General features: G+C 42.3%; 1 protein-coding gene across 1 annotated transcript; it reads right to left on the bottom strand.

Annotated features, from left to right (window-relative positions):
- Nucleotides 1–1,844: 1,844 nt before the first annotated feature.
- LOC121666803 lies at nucleotides 1,845–12,197 on the bottom strand. Its single transcript, XM_042032746.1, has 20 exons — nucleotides 12,110–12,197; nucleotides 10,703–10,830; nucleotides 9,876–10,019; nucleotides 9,198–9,281; nucleotides 8,491–8,658; nucleotides 8,326–8,422; nucleotides 8,011–8,234; nucleotides 7,126–7,279; nucleotides 6,844–7,052; nucleotides 6,639–6,756; nucleotides 6,287–6,492; nucleotides 5,707–5,824; nucleotides 5,020–5,189; nucleotides 4,172–4,245; nucleotides 3,966–4,093; nucleotides 3,373–3,562; nucleotides 2,834–2,975; nucleotides 2,183–2,276; nucleotides 1,989–2,061; nucleotides 1,845–1,896 (listed from the first exon to the last, which is right to left on the bottom strand). The coding sequence occupies exons 1-20, from the start codon at nucleotides 12,195–12,197 to the stop codon at nucleotides 1,845–1,847; spliced, it is 2,661 nt and encodes an 886-aa protein (XP_041888680.1).
- Nucleotides 12,198–12,929: the final 732 nt, after the last annotated feature.

Here is a 12,929-nt window from a genome sequence, read left to right as displayed (position 1 = left end):
TAAAGACCAAATTTCTATGCCTGATGATGTCCTTGAGTCTTGGTTTGAAGAGAAAAACTGAAAACCCCGGAAGCCACAACCAAGACAGGGTTAACAGTACTGAAATAGGCTGCCCAACTTCAGGCTAGGTTCTCACAGCAGTCTCTAATTGTTGCACTTTTCCCCCACACAAATCTAAGAAAGAAGGTGGCTCAGGCTGCTCAAGGCAGCCTGTGCTGTGCTGGTAGAGCACTGTCATGGGAAATGAAGATTGCCACTCACTCAGCTGGAGAAAACTCCCCATTTCTTGGGGAGACAGTCAGCATGATGTAAGACACAGGGAAATCACCACACCACCCAAAGTGCCCATGGTTGTGTTCTCTTAGGTGCAAAACCCTGGCAGCGCATTAGAGGTGTCTCCCTTGATTTCTCAATAGGTTTTTTCTGCAGACTGAGCATTACCCAGTCCTCAGCCCACAGGGTTAATGCAGGGGAAAGCGCTGGGCATCAAGTCATTGACTTGACAAATCTGCTGTGAGGTGTTCTGCATTTTCCTGCTATTTCCATTTTGATATTCCTCAATATCACAGCTCCACGGCTTTAGTCTTCATCTACAACAGGAGTAGCAAAATGAATCCTTCATCACAATAACATTCTCTACTGGAAAACAGTCTTGATATGTTCCTCATCATGAGGCCCACACGGATTTTTCCAGAAACAGCAGTAAGACATCTACTACAGATATGCTTAGCAGGCATACTGGAAGAAAAACAAGACTTACAAACATGAGCTGCAATTACAGCACAAACTGTTTAGTGGGATCTCTGTACAGGTAACAACAGAGATAGCTGGAGTTGAAAAGATGTGTCTCACAAAGTGCAAATAGGTTCACAAAATACTTTCTTGCTCAAGTTAGCCTTCACAGAAATTTCTGCTGTATAATTCTCTTTAATCTAAAATTAAAAAGCAGACACCCATTGTTGTATATTTACCCTTAAGGGATCATGATTCATGCTAAGCAGTAGCTTTCATTAGAACAGGAAAATACAACATTGAATCCAAACTGTTTTCACACTACTGTTCAGACACAAAGAAGAAATCGAGAAAATTTTACCCATTAAAAAAATCCAAAACAAAACACACACAGGAAAATCTGACAGGAACCCCCTAAGCATCACATTCTCTAGCAAGGAAGAATCCTTAACACTTTGCAGATAGAGTCCATGTAATAGTAATAATGACAATACAAGTCTTCACTAAAAGATTGTTTCCATTTAGGCTGACAGCATACTCAGCTAAGCAGTCACTGATGCTACTTCTGAGTGGTTTCAGCCACCTAGGGAAGGCAACTTGACATTGCAAGGCCACAACACTCCTGCAAGAATCACAGCTTACAGCTTTCCTGTCAGCAGCCACTGCAGGATCAAGGATGTTCATCCCCATCTTACTTAAAAAAAACCTCACTTTCTTTTACTGACTTTAAGCTCCTTGCAGTCCTTTGTTCATACTGAAGCTTAAAAAAAAAAAAACCCTCAAAGTGATTTACAATTAAGTTCACACCTGTTGCCATCTTCCTCCCCTACCCCAAAACAGATGCTTCTAACTGCAAAGTAACACAAGTTTCAGACATGTTAGCTAATCAGATTAGGTCAGATGAACAAAGAGTTTAATGCTGTAGAGGAACAGAGAAGAACAACACTAATTTAACTTAGAGTTACGCCCAATAGTGGTTAGCTGACCCTTTTTTCGGTAGACACTGCCAATCTATTTTTCCTGTAGATACTGCAGAAACAGATCTACTTAATTTACTTTACTTGTGAATCTAGGCTGAAGGCTATGCTTGCTTAGGCCACCCAGCTGCAACTTCATAAACCAAAGTAGTTCTTGTTTAGTCTGTCAGAAGTCAGTGCATTCAATCTGCAGGGAGAAGAGAGGTACACACAAGTCCGTTATATTGCAGCAGCAGTACACTTGGTGTTCCAGTAGTATAATTTAAGATTGACACCAACCTCTCCTGATTGTTTTTCTTCCTAACAAGCACTGGTCCAGAAGACACTTGCCCATGTGGATGTGCACTGTGGGCTGTAAGACATTTCAGCTTTTAAGTCCCTGCACAGCATATTCTAGGACTAGAATTCTGAGACCTGACACCACTCATTGCTGAGCAAGACTCAAGAGACTTGAGACATGTCTCTTTTCTTACCAAGTCTGTGTCCAGGATTGCATCTCCTTGGACAAAAAGCATCTAAAGGCTGTTGCTTAGTGTTGCAGATCACCACACTGCAGTGGAAATACAACTACAAGACAAGAATACTTAGATTAGGGAAGTCTTATTTGGAACCCCATGTATACCGACCCCAAAGGATATGAAGGTTGTAGCAAGGTGGGGGGTGGCCTCTTCTCCCAGGCAACTAGTGACAGGACAAGGGGAAAACGGCCTCAAATTGCACCAGGTTGGATATTAGGTAAAAGTTTTTTCACTGAAACAGTGGTAAAGCATTGGAACAACACCCAAGGAAAGTGGTGGAATCACTATCCCTGGAAGTGTTCAAATGATGAGTAGATGCAGCACTTGACGATACTATTTGGTGGGCATGACGGTAATCAAAGATTGGACTTTAAGATCTTGGAGGTCTGTTCCAACCTGAATGAGTCTATAATTTTGTTCTATGAACCAAACACAAGTGCCTGGTCTTTATGACCCCTGCCAGAGTGCTATTCCTTCAAGGAGGTGTCCAATAGCCCCAGGCAGCATGTGGCCAGCTGAGCCCTTACACAGCATTGGCTGCATGCACCACCCCGGGCTTGCATGTCAGGACTGCTATCGGCTCAAGATAGAACAGAGACATCTCACCTGCTCTTGTAACAGAGATGTGCCCTGGACAAAGGCGAACATCCTCACTTCAAATCTCTTTAGGTGCTGAGGAAATTTTGCTCTGAGGCTGTAATTAACTTTGTGGAAGACAGTTCTGTAGGAGTCTTTGTTGCTTTCACACCTGTTTGGGAAAGTGAGAGAAAATGTATTTAATCTAAACCTTCAACCAGATCTTCAAACACAACAAAGAGGTAAAATACTGAGGAGCTTCCCCCTCCGTTTTCCTTGGGCCGTAGGGGAATGAACAGAGTCTCCCCAGTTCATGATCCCTCCCTTTGGCCACAGTCAGGGTTGCTTGTTTTTTCTTTCCAGCCAGAACTGTTAGCTAGAAGCACTTCTGGCCACTCACATGACCTGCTGCCCCCAGAAGGCACAGCCACTGTGCTGACACCAACATGTGCCCCACAGCCTAGCAGCAATTGCATCCAAGATGACTTCTACCTCTTCCCCTTTCTTCCCACCTGAGGTACAGCACCTTGTGCTGAGCAGTTACCAAACAGGAGAGAAGTCCTCCTCACCCATGTATGAGGATGTGCCACTGTGGAAGGCTGTCCTGGCTTTGGGAGTTTGTAGCCCAACAGTTATCCAGGTTTAGGTCCAGTCTTGCATCTTTAGGCTGGAGCAGCTCAACTTCAAAATACAGGGCCTCCCTCAGGTATTTTACCACAGGATATTCTGATTCCTGGTAGGGCTCTGAATAGGATTTCTCTGCAAGATAGTACTGATATTAGGGCTTCCTCTTTATGGAGTAAGTATTCATGAACTTTCTGCTTCACTCCTTTTCCCACTACCATTTGCTCTAGCACTGTAATAGTAAAACGTGGGACAGCATATGAATGTCAAGAAATGGGGATAGAATGGCAAGAAAGCAAGATCAGCAATGAAAGCAAAAATCTCAACTATATTCCTTGGCTCTGAGGATCCAGAAGTGAGACACTCCTTCTGCAAAAATGCATTAGAGTAAGATTTTAATTCAAAATTGTCTCAATATAGATACTGAGAAGGGAAAAATCAAGGCCACTCCAGTCAGGGTGAGTGTTTGGTTCAGGCTTCAGTCAGCCCTTTCTGCTGGCAGAGGCATCATCTTACAGTAGTAACTCATAAATGTTACCTTTGAAAAGCTTCAATGAAAGAGTGAGACAGCCAAACCCTGGTTTAATACTGGGTGGTGGGCTCTTCTTAGATTCATATCTGTCATCAACTGTCTGCTCGACTGCATACAAGCAGAGAAATTTCAGTCTGAGGAAATAGGTTTAGCATTAGATTTTTTACAACAAAAATAACATGTACAAGCTTTTTATGGGGAATGACACTTACTGGTATATGGGTGTATCATTGCCAGGTCTGAAATAGAGTACCTCGTTTTCATACGTCACAGTTGTGCCGTTGAACTGAAAGGTGTACATCATTACAAACAAGAGAGTCCCATTAGAGTCTGATTTGTGTTTGGCACAATGTCTACGTCCCTCCACTTGACTGGAAGATTGCACTGAGCAGAGTATGCTTAGAAATGGCCAGAAATTACCAGCCAGCAGACCAATGCCCACTGAACTAAAGCTGACCACAGCTAACAGCTATGCCATGGTCAAAAAGAAAGTTTATTAGCTTGAATATGACAGAACACCCTAGAAAGGGAGTGCATGGGTCCTGAGAAAAACAGCTGTGTCTGTTTACTGAATCAGTTAGTAGAATGAGATGCAACAATGCAGAAGTAAGCTGCATTTATTGTGATCTGAATTTAGGCATGTTCTGATTTTTTGTTATTTTGTCTGTTTTCTATTTGTACAGTATTTGGTGGAGGAACAGTACCCACACCAGTCTTTGGCTACATAGTCATTAGCAACATCCAGCCAGCTTCTGCAAGGCATACAAGTATATCTCACCAGCATTAATTTGCATTCAAGCCCACTACTGAACAATTCAGAAGTGTCAAACAGAAGGCTAGTTTCAGAAAGCACCTCTGACCTTGAAAAAAAAACACTCTTACAAAATAAGAACTTTTTCTCAACCAAACTTAGTAAGCTCAGAAAAAGAGTATAGATGTACTACTGTGCTGGTTTCAGCTATGACTTCCATGTAGCTTCTGCTCACCTCTGAACCTCTGCCAGGTCTAGCAATAAACCCTACCCCAATGCAGAGTAAAATTCATGTGACTAAGTCCTTACCTTTCTACTTGTTCCACAAGTGTTCACATTGAACTTGAAGGTTGCAGTCTTCTCTGTCACCAGACTGGGTTTGCACTGTCTGTCCCTCAAGACAAGCAGAGCAGTGTCCAGGTCTTCATCACCTACCAGTTTTATTGCTGTAATAATCACAGTGCCATTGGGCAGGCACTCTGAAAGAGAAATATATATTTTCAGAAATATCAGGATTCAAGCTGCTTTTGTAGCCTAACAACAAAGATGTTCTGCATGGATTTGTTGAAAAGTTCTTTTAGCAGCTCACAAGGAGCTCTCACCCTCTTCAAAGGGATTTTTCTAGCCAAGATAGTCAGTAGACATAATACTGAAGAATAGCTTTAGAATGACTAATTTATATGCTGATTCTCCCCACATTCCACCAAATCCCCCCACCTCATTCAACTCTCAAAATAACCACAAAAACTCTTTAAAAAAGCTTCTTGATTTTGGAGGTGTGAGGGGAAGTAGTCTTTCCCACCTCCCTCCCCCATTCCCGTACTAGGCAGCATAGTCACTCCAATATTTAATTTGGCTTGCCTTGTGGCATATTAACTGGTAGGATACCTGACAAGCAAATCGAGTGCCACAGAACTCTAAAATCTAGAAACATTTCAGACTGCATGACTTAGTTTTGCAACTCAAATAGCATTAACAGCCCCAACATGCTATTACGTATTAGCTCTGAAGGTGAAAATATGCAGGAGACTGAGAAATCCCTCCTCTGAGCCAAGGTGAGGCCATCCTTCAAGGTCAAGTAGAATGAAGCCTTTATTGCAGAGGTATGAAAGCCCTAGAGATGACAATCACAGGTTAAACAAGAGAATAAACACAACCTGTTCAACTAAAGCATTCAAAAATCTAAGAGGGCAGGTTATCACAAACCAAAGGTAATGATGCTTGAGCAAAGTCAAACCCACAGGATGTATCTTTTGAATCCAGAAGCTCACACAGTGAGCTTTTTCAGTTGTTTTGCAATAGAACTCACTACAAACTGCATTGCGTGTATAATTGTCATTAAAGATGCTCAGCCTTAAAGTAAATGCAGAATATGTTTCTTTCTTTCCTTGCCCATTTCTGCCAAAATTAACCAAGGAAAAAATAAGTTTTCTTACAAGGGCAGAAAACAATCCTCCATCACACCTTTGAAGACTGTCTCAAAGAAGTTTTATTTTGCTTTCAAGAATATAGTGCGTCATGTTGACATCTCACAGCTAGAACATGTCTTTCAATTGCTACATGTTGGCAGCCTTACCTCATAGTTCACGTGGGAAGAAAGGAAAGGGACAGAGATTGCCAGGTGAGTGCCATTGTCCCTCAGACTGTAGTTGTACTTCTGTGCACCCTCTGGGGTCAAGTGCCAGTCTGAGATGAAAGGTAGCCAGTTTTGGTCCACATTCCCATGACTGATAATGAGATGAAGGTTCCTCCCATCACAAAACCCTCTTGCGCTGGGCAGTACTGCAAAACAGCCGAGACTCAGCCAGCTGCCATTGGTTTAATACAGCCCCTTGGGACTGGCAGTATCCCTGGCTGAAATTAATCCAGTTCACAGCAGAGTTCACAGCCAGCTTGGTACAGTTTTGCTCAAGTTCCACAAAGTTTACCTGCATCTTTCACAGCTGACAGTGCAATGACTGGGATGACAAAGGTCTCACTTGATGGATGGGTGACGAATGTGAGTGTGATATTCAGGGTGTATGCTCTCATGGCCTCTCTCATGTACTAGGAAAATCATATTTAGACAGGAAAAATCACCAAGTGATATCATCATTTCTATACTGTGGGATGCTGCAGTGCCTTAGTACACACCTCTTTTTTAACACTTGGTGCATCAAGTGGGATTTGAATTACGTATGCTTGACTTCCATTAGTGTATCTGGCCCTGTGTATTAGGTAGCCATGCTGAACAACTTCAGGTACAGCCACAGCAACCCCCTCAATGGTTAAGTTCACAAGTTCAGCATCTGGGAGGAATGTTCCCACTGTCACATTCATTAGCCTCGCACTCAGATTTAAATCTGAAAAGGAAAAATAGCATTAAGCTCTTAACAGTACCAAAACCTTTGGTAAATTTGATGTTCAGCTACTTACTATTTGTTATAGAAACTTCTACTTGTTCAAATGGTGTCTCTATTTCCTTCATGATAGTGTGTTTGGTTAGCCCCCATTTGCTGTCTTCCCACTGGTGTTCCAAGAACAGGTTGATGCTGTATTTTGCCCCAAGCTGTCCATTGCTCACAGAAGTCTAGAATTTCAAGTCAGCACACTTTAGTATGGCATGATTTTGCATTAAAGTTGTTGGATCATTTCAAGGTCAGCTAAAACTACAGTGCCAACCAATTGCCCTTTCTACTAAGGAATCCTGAGCTCTTGTATCCCTGCTTAGATTATCTCAATACTTCCTTTGGAAAATTATCTCCCACTCCCCAAGTTTCAAAGCAGCAGGGCACTATTTCACAGTGAAAGGGCTGCTCCTGCAACTTCAGTAGAAGTGCAGTTGCTACATTTGCCCAGGACTCAGTCCACACCAAACAGCTGGATTTACATGTGTAGTCTCAGCCCATCCCAAGAGCACATGGTCTGCTGGACTAATGGGTTATTCCCATTCTTTTTAGTGGTCTCTGTAAAATACAACAGAACCCATGCATGCTTTACAGTCCAGTTAGAGCTGTCTCTAAGGAGCATACATCAGGACTAATAGATGAATGTTCCGTGTTAACCTGAGGAAATCCAAATCAATGGCTCTGTGGAGGATTCTGTCTGTGTTTGCAAGAAAAGAAATTCTTCATAAAGCGGTGATTTCAAAAGCTATCTTTAGTCAGGACTTCTGGAGTTTTTAACAAACCTTTTGTTCTCCCTCATTCCCATCTTTCATTTGAAAGGAACAAAATGAAGAAATATTCCTCATCAGAAAACAAACAAACAAACACACACCCCGGAATATTGCTTGCCTCACACCTAATAGAAGTCACTGACCTTGTAATAACCACCTTCTGCACCTATTGGAATCTTCATCATAATTGCATTTAATTCATTCAACAACACATATTTCCTGGAAGCCATTTCCTTGGCAGAGAGTTTGCGTAGATCCACACCAGCTTCCACAAGCACATCCTTAAAGCTAGTCACGCCAGCAGAGAGAGGTGGAATATACTTTGGGACAGTCCAGGTGATTGTTTTGTTCGCGTAGTCCACACCATCTTAGGGGCAAGGCATGAAAGCTGTCAGCTCATTAGTCATGAGTCTATCCCTGTACATTTTGGCATTGGAGAAGGGTACCACCCTCCTTACCTACAGGACATGCCACACCAGTATCCACCATCAGGATCACCCACTGGTATTTGTAAAATGTACTTGACCTCAGCACAGAAAAGGTAATTCCCTGATCCTGTAGGAAGACACCTGGTTACACCTGCACAGCCTGGCAGCTTGCTGGGCCAGAAGGAGCACACCAACCTTGACCAGCTGAACTTGGGCAGCAGTGTGTGGCACTCGCAGCAGAACCCTGGAGTCTGTGGTGTTGAGTCCATAGCCTGCACTCCAAGCATTGCTCACAAGCAGAGCCCTTTTTTCTTCTGGCTGATGAAACACTACCTGCCATATTGAGGCTTCTTCTCCTTTTGCCTACTCAGTGAAATTCATCAATAGTTTAAATATGATGTTCAAAGTAACGAGTTTACTACATCGAATGATTTACTGTACTGAATTTCCCAGCAGTTTTGTTCCCCTACTTTAAATTTTGCTAGCGGGCTACCCTTCCAGCTTTTCCCACCTCACGCATACAGAACACTTTTCATATTAAGGGCATCAGAGAATAACTAATGGCACTAACTGTGCTGCTGCAGACTCTGCACATAGAGAGTCCAAGAAGAAAAAAGCCTCTTCACTGTTCTTTTCTGGGCCATGGGGTCTTGAAGTTTTGGGTTTTTTTGCACAGTCCCTTGCCTGGGGAAGACTTGATTTCTTTCTTGGAGACACAGCCTACAGACAGCTGTCTGTACATCTAATCTACAAAAACATACTAAAACCACTTAGTACAGAAGTTCTTCTACTCCTACTTAGGAATAAACACTTTTTGAAAGTACTGTGTGGTTATAGAATAGAAGGATGGTTGGGCCAGAGGTAGCACTAGCTTTTATTAGGAAGAAAACCAATAGTTTTACCTCTGGAAAGACAAAAGTCCAGTCCTCAGGTTCATCTTGAACAAAGTCTTTTATAGTCTGTGGAACCTCCCTCTTGACAGAAACCTGAAGGGAAAAAGCATCTGTAAGGGGTTTGTGGATAGCACTTGTTTCCTTGTCTTCAACACTCTACAGGCCTTTTCCAAGGGAAACCAGCATTTCCTAGATGGAGATGTCACCATGCCTGGTACTTTACCTATAGTCTGCTTGACTTCAGTTTCTTTTTATTTTCCACCTTTCTAATTTCTATTTCCAGTTAAGACCAGAAGTTTATTCTTGACTCCCATGTCCTCTTCCAAAAGGAGTCCATTTCCCCTTCTGCACTCCTCCCCAGCAAATTCAGCAGGGAAAATTCCCTCAGGAAGCATACCTCTCTGTTGTCTCAAATAAGATTTGTTGGGGCAACATTCAGTGGGTTCAATCCATGAGCTTAACCCTTTGATTACCTTTTCACAGCCTGATTAGCTATTAGTGCTAATATAGGTTTACAGTCATAATATAAATGTATCACTCAAGATGCATACTGTGCACTCACTCATGAGCTGCTCATGGTGGGGCAGTCTGAAGCTGCTTAGATTCTAGGAATATGTATTAGAAACAATCTAGGAGTATCTTGCAGTACTTACCTCCTTATTTTAGCACTGTCCCATAAGTACTCACCTCCATGTAGTTACTTCCACATATTAACTCTCTGGGGCTCCACAGACCATAGTGGCAACTTGCACTTTTCAGATGAGTTGTAGCATTGCTCATATCAGAAGTAGGAGATGCTTTGATTTGTATAGTTACTGTGAACACATCTTTCTGCATGGACAAAGGGAGCATTTGCTCGTTAGACTGATTTTTCCCTAGTTGGGCATCACCTATCCTTGTGACACAAAAGTAAATTACAAAACACACCCACCAGCCTCTGCACAGAAGAGCAACTCCATACTGAAGCATTATCACTTTCAACTTCATTAACTATACAAGATATATGCATGTAGGTGTATATATACACAGCAACATAAATACTTTGGGCAGCAGGTTTGTTCCTTCTGCACAGCCCCAGAAGTGTACAATAAGAAAAAAACAGACCAAACAGACCTAAGCTATAGCTGATTTTGTGTTTGATGACATAGTAGCAGTGAGCCACATACCAAAGCTTGAGTTTTTACCCTGATGTGTTTCCAGACACTAAATATTGTTAGGGCAGAGTGCAACATGGCTGCCAGATAGAATTCCCTATAGTTATCCACAAGAAAGTAGTTGCCCTTCAAGGGCACTTGTGATATACTTCATGTGCTCATCTGTAGGCCATCCAAATGACAGTAGCATGGAATATTCTCAGACCTCTGGATACATTAGAAGAGAAAGAAATTATTTTCTGCTAATAAATACGCAAGACATTATGACATCTCAGTTAATGCCCATCAATAATTTGGTCATTTCTCACATAAAGTCAGTGTACAAGAGCACTGTAGTCAAAGTGTCTGTCACAGACTTACCTCTAAGCAAGAATGGCAGCTCAGTGCAGAAGCACGGAACTCGATGCTACCCCAGGAGCTGTAAGTTACTGTATAGCCACACTGTGCTGCCATGGCCTCATCGAGCTCCCAGGCTGTGCCAGACTGATCTACAGACAAATAAACATCAAAGAGCTGTATTAACAAGTGTAATTCCTGCTCTGCAAACTCCTTGAGAAACCTGCTCTGATACAGCCCAGCTGCATCCCCTGGGCTCAGAGAATTGCAAAGTGAGGAAAGGGCTGTGATAGAGTCTACAGAAAGAAAGAAAGGTAAGATTACCAGCACACTGGGACAGGGAACAATTGCAGCTGAAGGACTGAAGACAGAAAAAACCCTAAAACCACCAACATGGAAAGATGTTAAATCCTAAAGGGGGATCAGTAAGCACAGAACAGTCAGATGGGTCATCAGTGTCAAAATTGCCAGGATTGACAGATGGCAACAGCAACATGCGGACGCTGACCTGTGGCTGGCACAGGTTCACGTTTCTCTGATGCCTGCCCAGCAGAGTCTCTTCAGGAGACAATCTGCCAGGATGGTGAACACACTAAAGATTAGCTTGGATGTTTTCAGTATGCAAAAACCATTTTTATGATTTTGAGCTTTCTGTTGTTTTGTGTTTTAGTTGTTTTGGGCTTTTTCCTTCCAAAAATAATTGCTTTATGGCGTAAGATATATGTATCTCAGCTGCAAAGTATCTTTGTGTATGACTGAAGATGCCTGAGCAAAGAGCACATTTTAAGTAGGTTTTGACACAAGTTTAACCTTCTAGAAAAAAGGATGGCATAGAGACCTTTTTCAAGGCCAAATTTCCATTTTATACATTTTACAGCAGGTGTTTATAGCCCAAAATCAATATCACTGTGCCCTTCCAGGGCATTCTGGGATGCTTTTCACAGAAACACACCACTTGCTGGCTGCTAAGTCCATAGCTAGAGGGCCCAGCTAGTTTTTCTTAAACTTCATTAAGTATATGCCTCCACCAAGCTGAAGCCAAGAAGGTGAAAAGCCACTAGAGCAAAAATAAGTAATGTAGTGACAGCTCCAGCTAGTGAATTTTCAGAGTAGTGTGTACAGTTACTATAAAACATTCTTATCACAAAGAAAATCCACTAGCTTTAACATGCCTAGAAGCTACCATGTACACTTCAATTTGAGCCCAAATATAGCAAAATCAAGTCTAATCATGGCTAAGTTACCAAAATACAACTCTATAGTATAGGTTATATGGAAATCAAGGTAGAAGCTATCTTTACTTACAATGAAATCCAACCTACTAAGCTCTATAATAGTAGAATAATCCAGGGAATTCTAGTATAGAAGCACCTCAGAGAATTTTAAACATTTCACTGTGTGTAATTCTCTCGTTCTTCTACATCAACTTACCAACAACAGAAAGAGATAAGTGTTTGTTCTCAAAGTATTCTGCACTCAGCGTTATCCTCAGAAGGTTTCCCAAGCACTCTGAACTCATGGGTCCTGTGTTGGATACATTGAAAGGCTGGTAAGGAGGGGACTGAAAATAAGATACAAACAAATGTGCTACTTCCCAGATTGCTTTATAAAGTCAGTGTTATGACAGTCATACATCTCTGGTCAGGAGGTGTGACAGGCTGTGTTTATACTGGCAGTAATTCCAGGGGGAAATCCAGCCCCCAAATTAGTATCCTAGTAGTAACAGTGTCTGATGATTTGGCAATGCTACCTGCAACAACCAGTCATGGAAATAGGATTTTGGAACAGGGTCAAAAAGGTACTACATTGGCTGCCCCAATGTGAACATCCCAGATAAAATAAAACAGAATATGAAAGTCCCACACACTCCTGAAAAGAGAAAAAACTCCAACCCTATAAACCAAAAAAAATCCCGACCAATAAATCCCTACAAACAGACCACAAAATAAACAGAAACCTCCACCTTTACCCCTCTATTCATAAGAAGAGCCCAAAGTCAGTTTGGGTGGGGAGCAGCCACATAAGCTGTCCATCAGCCTACCCTGGTCACTTGCCCAAGTACTGGTACCAGAAGGCAGCTGGGAAAGGACCACCCAGGAGCAAAGGTGATGGCTTGAGAAGCTCCAGTCCCAAGATATCACCCCAGCATACACCAGGCTATGGCTCCCAAACCTCTTACAAGCAGGAGGCAGGTACAAACTGTCCTATGTGTAGGTCCAGAGACCAGAGGCGGCTTCTAATTTGACACGAA

The sequence above is a fragment of the Corvus kubaryi genome, unplaced genomic scaffold (genome assembly GCF_017639235.1).
Source record: "Corvus kubaryi isolate FWS band 111438036 unplaced genomic scaffold, C.kubaryi_AGA036_p1.0 37354, whole genome shotgun sequence".
NCBI lineage: Eukaryota > Metazoa > Chordata > Aves > Passeriformes > Corvidae > Corvus > Corvus kubaryi.
This window is presented reverse-complemented; position numbering and strand designations above follow the sequence as displayed.

What these genes read in the sequence shown, in the direction of transcription:
- LOC121666803 (XM_042032746.1), bottom strand. Translation starts at nt 12,197, where the DNA reads ATGAGTTCAGAGTGCTTGGGAAACCTTCTGAGGATAACGCTGAGTGCA. An exon ending in TTCACCTTCAGAGCTAATAC is followed by an intron (nt 5,190 to 5,706) that starts GTAATAGCATGT and finishes TTTCTCTTTCAG; the next exon opens with AGTGCCTGCCCAATGGCACT. An exon ending in TGGCACATCCTCATACATGG is followed by an intron (nt 2,976 to 3,372) that starts GTGAGGAGGACT and finishes TTTCCCAAACAG; the next exon opens with GTGTGAAAGCAACAAAGACT.